Raw genomic sequence first — 16,504 nt, forward strand, 5'->3', positions numbered from 1 at the left:
TTGGTGAGGGGTAGCTATTGTCATTGTCAGCAGGTCATGACTTTTTTTTTTGGTCTTCAGCTTACGGCTTGGGTGAAGTTGTGGTTCAGAATGGAAACCTCCTTGCCTCTAGGGCCCCACTTTAACTCTTTGCCCTGGGCCCCCTAATTTCTCTGGGCGGCCCTGTCTGGGGGTGCATCCCCCAGGCCCCCTGCTGCCAGAGACTCTATACTCCAGTCAGCCCCCCTTCATATCAACTACTTCCTCCACCACTGATAGGATATCATAGCTACTATCCTGAAGAGCCAAGGTTTAGATAACTGAAATACATGTAGCACACATGAACCACCAGCCTATTATGCTTTTGTTTTATTTCACCTTGCCTGCTTTGTGTATTACATGTATAATGCATAACAGTACTCTAATAAAAGTTGAATGACTACCTGCTTGCTCTATTGGAGTTACTGACTTTTGTATTAGAATACATTGGTGCATGCAAGGTTATAAATAAAGTTTAGCATTATTATTCTGCCTATTATTCTAGCATTGTTTGATGCTTCAAAGCATCTGTTATGCTCAAAATTATGCCAGCATAAGTGGCTGGTGCCTACACGTGAAGCATATTGTCTTGCCTTTATACCATAACTATTCTAATAAAGCAATCATATACGGTTGTGCGCTTCCAGTAGAAGTTGTGTCAGCTACTTAAAGTTTTAACTGTGGACTGAACAAACTATTGACAATAATCAGCAACATTTTACTTACCATCCATGTTCACTACTATTAAGCATTGTACATTTCATACTAAAAATTGTAATGGGACAAAACACTCACACTACACTATATATACATGCGCACACACAAGCACGCACATACATGCACGCATGCACACACACACACATATGTACAAACACTTAGAGAACTGTGTGACAGCATAATTGAACTACTGCTGTGGTCATGCTGCAGGAAGATGAAGAGGACACCGTGAAGTACAGAACCTGGGAGAATGCCGAGAATGCGGGCTTTGATGAGGATGAAGATGAAGAAATGGAAATGGAAATGACTGAGAGGAGTATGAAGCTGTTGGTATCAACAAATGCTAACAATTCAGCTGAACTTTAAAATTATTTATTAACTAACTTGACATTCACTCTACACACACTGACTTGTGACTCCTTAGTGTTGTGTATACATTATGCAGCAGATGTATAGAGTTAGTATTATATATGCTGCAAACTAATGTTTTACCTGCCAATGGCATGTGCCCAGTCACGTACATGGATGCAGGACACTCTTTCACATGTTCATGGTTGATCGTTACAAGCAACCATGCACGTGTAGTGTCTATCAGCATTTCACTAAGGAAGAGCCATGCCCTCCCAGTGACAAAAAGGTTAGGAAATCTTTGGGGAAAATTGCAGTATAGATTGGCATTGTTATTTTTTATCATGTATTTAGCATAAATTTTAGGCTATTTTCAATCCTTCAAATTTTTATTTTATTTATTAAGGCTTTACAGCACAAGATGCAAAAGTCTTGCAGCTTCTGGGTGCACCCCCATGAGCAGACCCCTGAAATTCTACTTTATATTATAGCCATACAATAATAGTAATACTGTGCTGTACTTGCCTCCCTCCATGAAACTGGAGGCACGATTGTTATCTTCACAGAAATGTTGATTTCAGTATTTCGCGAGATGCAAGAATTTATTTTTAAAATTTTGTCTTCCATGCAAAGGACTAGGGCCGCCCAGAGAAATTAAGGGGCCCAGGGCAGAGAGTTAAAGTGGGGCCCTTGACCCAAGTTGTAAGGTGAAGACCAAAAAAAAAAAGGGGTCACAACCTGCTGGCAATGACAATAACTACCCATCACCAACCATATCTCCTTATCTATAAGCTTGCTATAGTGCTCCTCTGAAGAATACTGTGATTGCTTTATTAGAGTATTTAGATCTGACTGCTCTATTAGAGTATATCGATCTTTTAAACAGGTATTCAGGAGGCCCTTCCTGGGGCCCCTTTCAGGCTGGGGCTCGGGGCAAAATGCCTCAGTTGCCCCCCCCCCCCTGTGGGCGGCCCTGCAAAGGACTGAATAAACCTTGCTACTTAACTAGATATTATCTAGAGTTATTGACTTATTGTAGTTTAAAAGTACGTACAGTAAAAAGCAAATGATTCACTAGGTCCCGGCACAGGGTTGCTTTCTTTCAAAAATCAGAAAATGAAACATGAATTTTTGAATTCAAACTGCCCTACCAGCCAAGACAAGAAAAGCCAACTCTTCCTTATAGTAGGCATTCCAGTATCCGAGATTTTTTAATAAAAAAATTCTCCGTATAGTCCCCAATAGAACCCTGGCACAAAATGACAACTCGTGTTGAACTTGGGATTGCTCCGTCGTCCGAGCTCCAATGAGGGTGAAAATCGCTGTGGGGTTTGTCCACACGCTGATCATCATGAAAATCTTAGTTTTATCGTGCGCGTTACATATAAGTAAGTTTTGTGTTGTTTTGTAATCTTTTCAAGCCTTGTAATGTATGTAGAATACTTTAAAACTTTAAAAAACGTACGGTCGGGTGGAAGGTAGTCACTGGTGCTTACTTTAAAGAGCGTAATTACTTCGCTTGGGTTAGCGATTTTCAGCTCCAGAGCAATTTTCTGATGGTTGTGTCATCAGCTCAAAGTATAAACCACTTCAAAGTCGGAATAACAGTGCCATAATTGAAACCACAACTCCACCTTAAGTATTGTTGCATCATTGTGGCACCTCCACTTTAGTTGTTTACCTTTATAAGTTGTTAACTTGATGTTTTTACCAACTTGAGATAGTCACTTGCCTATGGGCATACACCATTGTATTGAGAAGTGTGCAGTAGGTGAAACATATTTGCTCACCACAAAGCATACAAAGATCGCTGAGATCCAATAAGACCTGAAGTTACTCTCATTACATGTACAAACTTGCAGCTAGAAGCAACTGCAGTTTCAAGATAGTCCAGATTGCTAAATGGTTTCCTGATTCAATTGTGCCATCTTTCCCTGTAAAATGTATGGGGAGCCCTGGAGAAAAAATGTACCTTTTTCAGTTTTTAAGCACTGTGCATGCCAAAGTAGCTAATTCCAACCCAACAGACTATATATTTCTGAGATCGGCAATCAATACTCTATCTATTGAGCATATAAAAAGCCCGTTTTTCCAAAATTTTAAAATCAGTCTGGAATGCCTACTTATAGTGATGTGATAAGGTTGGATGCATAGTCTCTCTATGCTGGCTGTTAGTCTGGAAAGGATCTGAGACTTCTCAACATCTGGGTGAAGAGTGTCACTAAAATTTTCGGTCGTCATTCTACAGGACCTGCAAGATCCTGCAAGTTCTTGCAAGAAAAAACTTCTTACTTGACACTTAAAAATGGAAAATCATTTGGCTAGCTTCGAACTTGATGATTAGCCGAGTATCTGCCGCATCGCAGGAGGTTCTGGATTAGCTAGAGTAAGCCACCAATGTTCGACCACCATCGGTTCGGACGCAATTTTTCTTTAAACCCGCAAAGAAAATTTCTATGCCTTTGAAGAGGTCTAGGCCATAAACTCTTGCATGCAAAATTTCAGACCTGCAGCTTTCTTCGTTTGACTGCAGGAGCTACAAAAGTGACCTGTCCGAATGTTCTCAATTCTCGGACAAAAATATATATTATCGGTCGAGTGGCACTGCTCGTAATGCTTGGAGTTAATCAAGTCTTCCAATACTTGATATGAAAGAGCAACTCTTATACTCTCCAAATATATGCAGATATTTGGCTTAGTCCTTATTGGCTGTGAATTACAAAGCTCCAAAGTCACCTCAGTCCTGCAATCTTAAATTCGACCACATGTGCAAATCAAATAGTTACCTATATCGAATTCAAAGCTATTTTTGTGAACATTGAGAGGATCAGCTACCATTCAATAGTAAATAGATACATGTACAATGACCGCATCTCGATTTTTGCCCGAATAGCTACATTGCATTTACACTTCTCTGACAGTAGCAGCCTAGCTACTGCACCCAGCAGATACATACACAATCCAAATCGACTTAAATTGGGGATTTTACTATCCCCTGTCTTAAAAATGTCAAAATTTTCTCTTCAAAATGTCTAGGACAATAGTCAGATCGAAATACTCTAATAGAGCAGTCAATTACTTTAATATAACAATCAGTCAATGCATTACCACATGAAATCAGAATTTAAGCGTTGTAATCAACGAAATTCACATATGAATAGTCTTATTGAAATGAACATGCCTAGGCGTGGCTCTCAGATTTTCTGACTGCTCCAATTGTATATAGGTGACTGTTCTATTAGAGTGTTTCGATCTGGCTAATATCCTGGACATTTTGAAGAGAAATTTTTTGATATTTTTAACAGGGGTTAGTCAAAACCCCATTTAAGTCGATTTGGATTGTGTATGTGTCTGCTGGGTGCAGTAACTAGGCTGCTACTGTCAGAGAAGCCTAAATGCAATGTAGCTATTCCGGAAAAAAAATCAAGGTGCGGTCATTGTACAAGTATCTATTTAATATTGAATGGTAACTTATCCTCTCAATTTTCATAAAAATAGCTTTGAATTCGATATAGGTAACTATTTGATTTGCACATGTGGTCGAATTTAAGATTGCAGGACTGAGGTGACTTTGGAGCTTTGTAATTCACAGCCAATAAGGACTAAGCCAAATATCTGCATATATTTGGAGAGTATAAGAGTTGCTCTTTCATATCAAGTATTGGAAGACTTGATTAACTCCAAGCATTACGAGCAGTGCCACTCGACCGATAATATATATTTTTGTCCGAGAATTGAGAACATTCGGACAGGTCACTTTTGTAGCTCCTGCAGTCAAACGAAGAAAGCTGCAGGTCTGAAATTTTGCATGCAAGAGTTTAATCGCGTCCGAATCGATGGTGGTCGAACATTGGTGGCTTACTCTACATGATTTATTAATTATACCAAACTGTTGCCTCCCATTTAAATCTACTATATTACGGACCCGACACTCACACAACTTTAAACTAGTACCTTACCAACCAAGAATTGATGTATATAAATATTCCTTCCTCCCAAGAACTGTACCAGAATGGAATAGATTAGATGATGAGATTATTGAGACTGACTGTGTTGAAGAATTTAAGCAAAAATTAGCCCCTTCTATGTATATAGTTAAGTATAACTTATCGTAATTGTATATATTTTTAAAGTTTATTATTGTAATTGTACATATGTATATAATTAAGTAACTTGTTGTAATTGTACATACTTATATAGTTAAGTAACTAATTGAAATTGTACACATGTAATTGCACATCAGCATTATACCCCTGGAGGGTCCTGCTGATTAACAATAAATAATAATAATAAATAAGAGCAATAATATTTTTCATACAAAAGGATATAGCTACAATACAATACACATCATAGTAGGTGGTTACATCTTGCCACTTCCAAGTTTGCTCTTGCTCTGCTTTATCCTGTTAGGAGATAATGTTTAGTTGATGTAAGTGAATATTTAATGTTTATTAGTATGGATGCCTCAACGTCACTGAAATAATCCATAAAATTGAGAGCATTACACTACATGAGGTTATAAACAAGGTATAACGCAAGCAATCATCCGATCAGTTGATCTCAACATATGCAAGGGCGGATTTAGGGGGGGTGCTTGGGGGGCTGAAGCACCCCCTCCAAAAGTTTACAATGAGGAAGCTTCTAGAAGCTGTAGCACAAGTACAGTTGCATTTTATACACATATATGGGTAATGAAAAAATGGAAAGAGCAAGAGGAATAGCTAATCTTATCCAAGAATTACTAAGAGTGGTTCAAAATTATACTTTTGTCTTACCTTAGAAGCTGCTAAAATCGAAATACTATAATAGAACAGTCAACTACTCTAATAGAACATCCATTATTAAAACAAGAAGTTACCAGAGTGTAAGCTGAAATTAAACCTATTCTTCTAGATCTGTGCACTGCTACCCTCACCATTGTACTAAACATCCTGCCATATACCAATAACTTTAGTTAAAAGATTTATACCATTAATGTACTAAATTGTATAAAACGAAAATCTATTTTGAAAACAACTTTTTCTGTCAAATAGTTTAAGTGATTTTAGACTCTGCTACAAACTTAATTCTTGCTTCTCTTGCAAGTAAAACAATAGTCTTATATAATAGTGAACTTCTTAGCATCATTATAAAGTTCATAAGGCTGCAACATCTGAGAGCTGTTTGTTTTGTTTCCCTTACTTGATCAAATCCCATGCTACATTTATCTAAATCTAGCAGCTTCTGGACTTTACACTATCAAATCCCTTGAAGCTCAACTTTAAGGTTAATTGAGACGGCAGCATTTATGTTGTCATGATCATTGTGTGCTAAAAGGGGTTAGTTGTGGCCTAAAACTAGTTGTATTTGTAGACTCGGTTGTAAAACAATATGTGACCCAGTCTGACAAAACCGGGCTTATCGCCTATTTTAAACATATCAAAACTAGTCTGTACATTTTGTCAAATGAAGCCATATGCGTATTTCGTTTTTTCAATACATTTTGTACGCAAAACACATGTTTTTAAAGCGTAAAGTTTCATTACACCTTACACATTAGACTTTTCCAAAAAAAACGGGTGGAATTAACAATTTCTAACCTTCAGCTTTCTTTTGTTCAATACAATTTTATCACAATTCAACCGGGAAGTCACTGCTCTTGGAGGCTGAAGTCCGTTGATTGCAAATAACTCCCATACATTGCGTATTGATGATTGCGCATGGCTCAATTATCGCGATGATTCTAAGTCACACATGGGGAAATCCCCATTAAAACGGGTAACATTATTTAGAGCAGTCTAGCAGCAACAGGTTGGTGTGAAATTTATGTGGATTGCGACAGTATTTGCCAGTGCTCTCGTGGGTTAAACGTTTGTAACAAAAACTCCATATATTTGAATGGACACACGAAATACCTACTTCCCAGAGAGCTACTTTTCGGATGCTACTCGATGCAACAGGGGTTCTAGTGAACTGAGGTTTGTAGTAATGTATTTTATATCAGAGAGATTCTACTAGTAACTCAGAGTCAAATTTTCGTATACGCGTAATTTAATTTTTGCGGTAAACTTGACACAAGTTTTGATATGAAGTATCGAGAAATGCCGGTTTTAAGTATTTAGTGTGTTGTAGCTCGCCAATGGTTGAAGCTATGTGTACCAAATTTTCACACGTTTTACACCAATTCCTTGCCTTCCAGAGCATCCATTGTGCAAGTAGCCAACAACTAAGTTTCCCGCCATTTTAGATAGTTTTTAAACCGAGGTTGACTGTATCAGGCGAGCTGCAAATTGGGTGGGAGGTGGGGATCCTGGAAGGCGGACAAGATGGTGTTCAAAGTTTGAAAAGGATGAATTAGACCAAGTTTTGGGCCATTGAGGTCTCAAAATTGGCTTAAATGAAAGAAAATTCACAGCAGAGGTACTTATTCAACACCACAGAGCTGTAGAGCCACATACAGTCATTCCCAGGCTGACCAGAGCTCCATTAAGGCCCCACACCACACGTAAGGGTCTCCACTGGGCTTGGGAAAAGCAGCCAGCAAAACCAGACCACTCAAGTCTAGCTGATTTTAAATTAAATGTGGAATTAGATAGTTTATTCATGTAGCTGTGTGCCCTGGGTGAAAAATCGAATCTGCTGACATGGGCGCCGGATAAGACCGGTTTTCTCAGACTGGGTCACAAATGTGTTAGTGCATGTATAAAGTAACCGGAGACACCAGTTCCGTAACCCAAGGCAACTGAAAAATGCTTTGCAGTAAAAGGTTAATATTATCTACAGATCAATCAACAAAATTCATAAAAGGCAAAGCATTAATTGTTGTGGTTTTGTAATAATTATGTCATTTCTATCAAAAATTTGCCAAAAAGGAAGTTTGTACAGTTTTATCATTGTACAGTGTGTATTAATTATCTATTCCCTTGCAGTTAACTTTGAATGCAGGAATCACTTATAGAACCACAAGTAAGTCAGTATAGTAATATACCTCTTCATTGATTACATCTAATATTATTTTCACATAGCACTGCCCAATTACATAGAGCCATATATCTCATACGACCAAGGCCGCCCAGAGAAATTAAGGGGCCCAGGGCAAAGGGTTAAAGTGGGGCCCCAGAGGCAAGGAGGTTTCCATTCTGAATCACAACTTCACCCAAGCTATAAGTTAAAGACCAAAAAAAAAATGTCACAACCTCTTGACAATGACAATAACTACCACTCAACAACCATATCTCCTTATCTATAAGCTTGTTACACTGCTCCTCTGAAGAGTACTGTGACTGCTCTATTAGAGTATATCGATCTTTTAAACAGGTATTCAAGGGGCCCTTCATGGGACCTCCTGGGGCCCCTTTCAGGTCAGGGCCCAGGGGCGGATCTAGGATTTATAAAAGGGAGGGGCTAACTCAAGGTACTAATCTCTTGGGTAAAGGTGTGCAGAGCATGCTGGAACTAGGAGGGCCTGGGGGCATGTCCCCCCAGGAAAATTTTGAAAAATAGATGCTAACACTGCTTGAAGTATCTTAGTTTACTACAGTGGTATATCCCCAGTATATGGAACAGTTAATTGTTTGTTATTTTAGTAGTTTTTCAGTCAACCCGCATTCACTGATGTTTTACTGAGAGTTTAAAACTTAGTAAAATAATTATGTTCCATATACTTAAGTTTACTGACACTTTACTATCAGTATAACTAGTCAGTCAGCAACTTACTAGCTTTCTAATCTCTACTTAAACATACAATAAAACCTATATCACCAAGTTTGTTTGTGGGTTTAATTTCACTCAACTGAGGCTACCTTAAGATATGTATGGGCCCCCGCATACAAATTTTTCATCTCAGTCTGTACTGTTGACTGGATTAATCTAATGGAAATTCTATGGGTTAATGTTAATCAAGAATAAATTTACTCTTCGTTAATGCAAATTGGTTATTGATACAAACATACCAGCTTTGTTCATCAACTTGAACTGTCACTGCAATAAAATGTGTATTTGTATTTGTGTATACCACACACACACATCACATACTTCAGTGGAGTATGTGATGTGTAGGAGATGATGGTTCACATTTGCTAACTAATGGACAAATGTGAACTATCATCTCCTACACATCACATACACCACAGGAGTGCATGCTATGTACAACACATTTAGAGCACACCACATATGCACAAATGCACATTTTATTGTAATGTGTCTGTGTAATGAATGGTTTAGCACAAAATGAGTTTATTTATAGCACATAAATTCAATAAAATTGATGATTTTCTATACATCCTACTACCTCTAAGTGATAAAGGATGCCAAAGAAAACCTATTTTTAACACTAGAATCATCTGTAATAGCAGAAAATAGTTTTTCATTTACAAATCTTAGTGTCATGTACCAATACACAGTCACACTGCTTGTCTTGTGTGTTTCACACACTATATCCTAAAAGTGTACCTGCACCCCAAGGATGTGCTGCTGGTTAAGTGTGCTATGACCACCTCAGCTTTAACAGTGTGCTCTATTCAATGGTCCTATAATAAATGTTTATTTTAGCAGTAACTACTGTTGAATTCCCCCAGATTAATGCAGCAATAATGGCGTCAGATCTATATGATGGTACCAGAACTATCACATATAATGCCATAATTGTCTCACTACAGCAGTGTGTACCAACTGACGAGCACTGTGAATTCACTGACAACACTTGTAGGTAGCAGGTTGCAGGGACCACAGCAACTGTGACTAGTGCCTCTGCCATCCAGATTACTGACAGGAACAGTGGTAAGTATTATTACCACAATTTTTGCTGTTTTATTAGTTGATACCCTAAAAATATCTGTAACAGATGCAGTATTATAAGCCATTTACAGCAACAGTGTTAGGGTTATTATACCTACGGTATTCATTTGTGAGACATTTGAATTGCAATTTTCGTGGCTTTTATTTTTGTAGGCTTTAATATGACATGTTAAGATTACCAGCAAACATGTGATGTTAATATAGTCCTCAGTGTTAATTGAGTACATGCATGTACATGTAGAGCCTCATTGGCTAAGACACAGCATCACTATCCTAAATTTTCATGTATATATTCAGGTTTAAATATGAACTACTATATGTACTCCTGGGACAAACTAGTGACCTGCAGGAGGTTGTATCAGGTCTCACAGATGAACATTAAGGAATTCAAAATTCCATAGCCCATTGTATGAGATAAGGGCATATATACTTGCCAGATCTCTTTTAAATGCGTACACAAATGTGTACAATTATATTGCATATGCCTTACCTTTGCCTTTTGGGTATCATAGCGAAATGTTACATTGCCCAATTCCTCTCTGTACAAAGACCCCACACAAGCATGGCCCATTTTTTGACTTCAACAAATTGTAAAAATGTCATTGCGGTCATCCTTACTAGGTCATGATTATTGGGAATTTTAACTAATTTTTGTTGCCTGGAATCATTCTGTACCAATGCACATACTCATGTATGTACATACATTAATTTGCAGGTTGCAGAAATCTGATGTGCCCCATGGGAGAATTCTACACTTTGTTTAATGGATGTCAACCGTGTCTAGCAGGATATTAGTAAGTACTATCTGATATAATACTCTAAAGCCTGGCTATAATTATGTAATATCAAAGGACTATGTAAAGGAAAAAATTTTATTGAGTATGCTTTCACAAGGATTACGTAAAAATATATACAGATATATACTTGTCTTTGTATACAGTTGTCCAGGAGGCACAGCATCAGCTATGTATTCCATGTGCAACTGAGACCTTCAATGATGCTGAGTGGTCTGTATCCAGCTCTGACTGCAGAGTAAGGCCAGAACCATCATATACATAATGTACTGTTGAATGTCTTTTTATTATAGCCTTGTCCAGATGGTTCATTTAGTACTACTGGATCAGCATATTGCAGTTTCAATACATCTGTTACGAGTGCCCTTGGCTCCTACCCCACAATGAGTGGCGGAATAACTACCTGTGTACCTTGCTCACAAGGCAGTGCTTGTCCTAATGGAGCATCACATGGGAATGTCCTGAAGGATTCTACACACCACAGTCTGGAGCTGTTAATTGTGCAATATGTCCTGCTGGATACTGGTGTCCTACTACAACTCATGGGCCTATAAAATGTGATGATGATAAGTACTCCTTTATGGGGGAGATCAGCTGCCATGATTGTCCACAAGAATTTATGTGAGTGTTGATAAGTCTCAACTGACATTATCATATTGGATACTCTACTTACAGGTGTGGCGGTAATATAAGTTTTCCTCGACCAATAATCGCACAACCCACGACATGTAGTAATGGTAAGAAATTATAGTTAAAAGGCTGACATACACCGTACACAGCAATGCTCCTAAATAATGATTACTTACATTTGTGACTGGACTTGTATTGCAAGTCCACAATCCATAAGACGTCTGCACTATCCGTGGGATATGCTTACCGTCCAACTTGATCTACCCTTCTGTTTCCTGTAATGTATATATGTTTTGGGAATGTGTGGGATATTGTGTTACTACAATGTACAATCCGTTATTAAAGAAGCCATGTGGTAAGACTTAATTGGCATGCTTCACTGACCATTAAAAGTTTGTGGACAGTGCATTCGACAATCATGCTACTCTGTGTGTAGTCTCATGCTTACTTGACCACAGTATGCACAAGATCATGGCCAAAACACCATTTTAATTACAATGTACAAATTATATATTCACAGTCTGTGAATACAAGTGCAACAGAACTAAAACAAACTAAACAGTGAAAAACATAAGCAGGATACTCTATCTACGGATCGTCCCAATTACGTACAGTATAATTATAAGTTTAGTGAATGTATAATTCAAATTGGTCAATCAAAGCAGATCTGTCAATGAATCCTCCTGCCCATCCCTCATTACACAGTCTAGCTTCTATATCACTTGTAGTTATTCCATTCAACTCACGATAAAACCATGGTTGGGTAGGGGTATCACAACAGTTACTAGTGATGCAACCAGATCTGTCCCACAATGGGTCATTGAAGTAATAGGCAGAGGTATTGTAAACATCAACAGCTCCTGGTTCACAGTAATAGTTAGTTCTGACAAAGGAAGGAGGTGCATACCCTCCACCGACAGCACATGGACAGTTGTAAGCCATATTTATATGATTATCAAATGCACCACATTTATAGGTCCAAATGTGTTGACATTGACTACCATAAGTGATCAGTAGTCCTTCAGCATAGGAAAGATCAATTTTTTGACCATGCCAGTAAGTACCAAGAAAGGCAGTTGTTCATCCCTTCTGATATCCTCTTGCTCTACCACACCCTTTGGAAACTTATTCCATTAGTGGAGAAGTTGGCAGAAGTGCAAGCATTGCCATCATCACTATTGATACGACAGAAACTAACACTAGTAAGAGTAAGTTTCTTTACACCATCCACTGGGTCAGTCATCTTCTGCATTGATATCAATGTTAGCAATTCTTATCCATCTTCCTCCCTAGGCCTCTGTCAAATATTCCAGCATAATAAAAAGCACAATAGGCTGGAGTGCTATGCCAGCATAATGCTGGCATGTTAAGTGAATATTTCAAACTATGGAGTTTAATTCCATGAAACTATATTGATACTCCCTAATAGTACAGTCAGTGGAAACTGCAAACTTCACTAGAGCACTAAAATGCATTGTACATAGCTCCTTAGATCGATACTCTCTAATAGAACAGTAACTTTATGGTGAAATACTCTAATAGAGCATTCACTGATTAAAATGTTCTATGATAATTGTCACAAATGTTGTAAACTTAGGAGCATAATGCAAGCAAAATAGGAACACTGAAAAAGCATAATGGGTGAAAATTTAGGAAATTCCCAAAAGCATTTTAGGCAATATTTTGAGCATATTTGACTGAGGCCTACTCCTCCCACACCAGCACATGTGGGGATCAAGTCTCCAGTAGTGATTGTAATTTCTGTCATGTTACAATATGTCCATTGAGTGTCATTAATATGATAATAACCTGACTTGTCTCGGATTTCAGCATTACCATTATAAATGTCCTCACAAGATGATCCAGTGTAAGTCATCCCACAATATACCCTGATGGGACCATCTAGTATCCAGTAATATCCTGGTATATCACGGCTTTCAGGATTCTTATTATAGATGTCCTCACAAGACTCTCCAGGGTAGAAAGGTGATTTGAAATAAAACTTAGTACACTGGTCAGTAGCCAGTTCCTTAGTGAGAAGCACTGTTACAATGCAATAAGCTGCCAGCATTGTTAGAGGTCAAAGCAAAATCACAAAGGTTTCTATGAACATTCTAATGTAGTCATTGTATATTTATAACTATCACCCAGTTCCATTTTCCTGTTCCATTCCACCCACAATAATGGCATCCACCATTTAAAACATTTTTTCTGTATACAGATGACAAGACCACATTGTTCATCATCATAATCATTGTCATCATCTATGTTGCGCTGTTTATCATATGTGTTCTGCTCTCTGTGATTGTTAGGCTACATAGAAAGTTGGGCAAGTAATTATATAATTTTCTACACATTCAACACTGTGTCACACCATACTACAATTGTGTCTATGGCACGTTTAAGAAAAGTTGTGGCAGCAGAAAATAACAAGACAGTGTTTGCCTCAAGAACTGGCAACATCACAATGAACATGGCTTATCAACCATTCAACAAAGATCAACGTTTTGATAAAGACCAAGTGTTTGTCAATGTAAGTGTGTACTATCATAAATAGGATATTTAGCTATATACTATCCAAAAGGAGGCCAAGATTTAGATAGCTAATATACATGTAGCACACATGAACCACCAGCCTATTATGCTTTTGTTTTATATATTTCACCTTGCCTGCTTTGTGTATTACATGTATAATGCATAACAGTACTCTAATAAAAGTCGAATGGCTACCTGCCTGCTCTAATAGAGTTACTGACTTTTGTATTAGAATACATTGGTGCATGCAAGGTTATAAACTTTAGCATTATTATTCTGCCTATTATGCTCGCATTGTTTGATGCTTCAAAGATCTATTATGCTCAAAATTATGCCAGCATAAGTAGCTGGTGCCTACATGTGAAACATAATATTATCTTACCTTTATCCCATAACTATTCTAATAGAGCAATCATATACGGTTGTGCCCTTCCAGTCGAAGTTGTGTCAGCTATGCCCCCGAGTGAAAAAAGATTTGGAAAATCTTTGGGGAAAGTTGCGGCATAGATTGGCAGTGTTATTTTTTCATATTTTTAGCATAAATTTTATCAATCCTTCAAATTACAAAAGTCTTGCAGCTTCTGGGGGTGCATCCCCAGAAATTCTACTTTACATTATAGTCATACAATAATAGTAATGCTGTGCCGTATTTGCCTCCCCCCTTGTAGGTCAAGTCTAGAATCGCCACTGGTCACTCATACACTGCTTTACTTTCATGTTTCATGATAAACTTTTGTGCAAAAATATTTTCGTATGATAGCTAGGGTCCACAATCTGAAAAATCAACTGTTACAAATCAATCCCCTACCATTGTTGGATGTTCATTGTAGTATCCAATTGCTAGATCCACCATGAAATCAGAGGCACAATTGTTATCTTACAGAAATATCGATTTCAGTATTTTGCGAGATGCAAGAATTTATTTTTAATATTTTGTGCTCCACACAAAGGACTGAATAAAACTTGCTACTTAGCTAGATATTATCTAGAAGTTTAAAAGTACTTACAATAAAAAGCAAATGATTACTGGGTTCCCGGCACAAGATTGCTTTCTTTCAAAAATCACAAAGTGAAACATGAACTTTAAAATTCAAACTGCCTACCAGCCAAGACAAGAAAAGCAAACTCTTCCTCATAGTGATGTGATAAGGTTGGATGCATAGTCTGTTAGTCTGGAAAGGATCTGAGACTTCTCGTCATCCGGGTTAATATTAAAGTCCATAAACAGTATGTACATGTCCCACATGCCATTTACTGTAAATACACTGTCATGTATTTACCATTTTAACATTTACAGATGACAAGACCACATTATTCATCATTATAATCATTGTCATTATCTGTGTTGTACTGTTTATCATGTATATCCTGCTCTCTGTGATTGTTAGACTACGTAGAAAGTTGGGTAATTAATTCTCTGCACATTCAACACTGTGTCACACCGTACTATTGTGTCTACAGCACGTTTACAAAAAGTCATGGCAGCAGAAAATAACAAGACAGCATATACCTCAAGAACTGGCAACATCACAATGAACACAGCTTATCAACCATTCAAAAAGGACCAGTGTTTTGATAAAGACCAAGGGTTTATCAATGTACGTAAGCATATAGCATCACAAATAGGATAATCTTAGTTACCATTCTGAAGGAGGCCAAGGTTTAGATAACCACCAGCCTTTTGTGATTTTGTTTTATTTCGTCTTCGATGCATTATATATTATATTTTATTTCGCCTTGGATGCATTATGTATTATATGCATAATATACTCTAATAAAACAGCCGTGTTGATAGATACTTGCTGAGTTACTGACTTATAGATTGATGTAATTATTTACTTATACTAAAGGTAGTAATGGGACAAAGCACTCACAGTATACACACACACTCACGCCACATGCACCAGCACACATATATGCACGTACCACACTACACTAAACACACGCACACTCACATGCACTCTGCACATACACTATACACACATGCGCGTACTACAAACTACACTACACTACACGCACGCATGCACATAAACACATATGTGCACCACATGCTTACATAATAGAGAACTGTGTGATAAACAGCATAATTTAACTACTGTTGTGGTAATGTTGCAGGAGGACACAATGAAGTACAGACCTTGGGAGACTGCTGAGAATGCAGGCTTGATGGGGATGAAGATGAAGAAGTGGAAATGACTGAGAGGAGCATGAAGCTGTTGGTGTCAAGAAATGCTAACAATTCAGCTGAAATTTATATTGACTAACTTGACATTCAGTCTACACACACATTGACTTGTAACTCCTTTAACGTTGTGCATACATTATGCAGCAGAATCAGGATGTATAGAGTTAGTATTACACGTTCACATGTTCATGGTTGATCACTATAGGCAACCACATGTATATACGTCTATCAGCATCACTCATATACTGCTAGCTTAAGTACTTTCATGCAAAAAAAAATTTCAGTATAGTCTTTTGTGTAAAAATTTTCGTATAATTTCACATGCAAGAATAGGATAGGTTAAGCTTGCTGGGGACATGTCCCTTAAACTGCTTCATTGTTATCCCTTTAGCTATAATTATGGTATAATTATTATTGCAACAAAAACTATTCAGAAACCTTTTTATATAAGATTCCTAGATCTGCCATAGCATGACAGCTATAGGCTATTCATTTTAGTAAG

General features: G+C 37.7%; 2 protein-coding genes across 3 annotated transcripts in view; both read left to right on the forward strand.

The window, feature by feature from the left end:
- Positions 1–16,196, forward strand: part of LOC136239173 (uncharacterized) — a 34,262-nt gene extending 18,066 nt beyond the window's left edge. Inside the window, exons 26-27 of one of the 2 annotated variants that reach the window (XM_066029907.1) lie at positions 946–1,027; positions 16,005–16,196. In XM_066029907.1, coding sequence (XP_065885979.1) covers positions 946–1,027; positions 16,005–16,081 — 159 coding nt within the window. In that variant the 3' untranslated portion in view covers positions 16,082–16,196. Of the gene's footprint in view, positions 1–945; positions 1,220–16,004 lie in introns of those variants that run through there. The other variant, XM_066029914.1, reaches the window with a different exon arrangement.
- LOC136239189 (uncharacterized) lies at positions 8,761–16,073 on the forward strand. Its single transcript, XM_066029921.1, has 9 exons — positions 8,761–9,675; positions 9,720–9,840; positions 10,574–10,652; positions 10,799–10,890; positions 10,946–11,273; positions 11,328–11,389; positions 13,595–13,815; positions 15,279–15,415; positions 15,933–16,073. The coding sequence occupies exons 5-8, from the start codon at positions 11,233–11,235 to the stop codon at positions 15,351–15,353; spliced, it is 399 nt and encodes a 132-aa protein (XP_065885993.1). The 5' UTR covers positions 8,761–9,675; positions 9,720–9,840; positions 10,574–10,652; positions 10,799–10,890; positions 10,946–11,232; the 3' UTR covers positions 15,354–15,415; positions 15,933–16,073.
- Positions 16,197–16,504: the final 308 nt, after the last annotated feature.

The sequence above is a fragment of the Dysidea avara genome, chromosome 1 (assembly GCF_963678975.1).
Source record: "Dysidea avara chromosome 1, odDysAvar1.4, whole genome shotgun sequence".
In the NCBI taxonomy this organism is placed as follows: Eukaryota; Metazoa; Porifera; class Demospongiae; order Dictyoceratida; family Dysideidae; genus Dysidea; species Dysidea avara.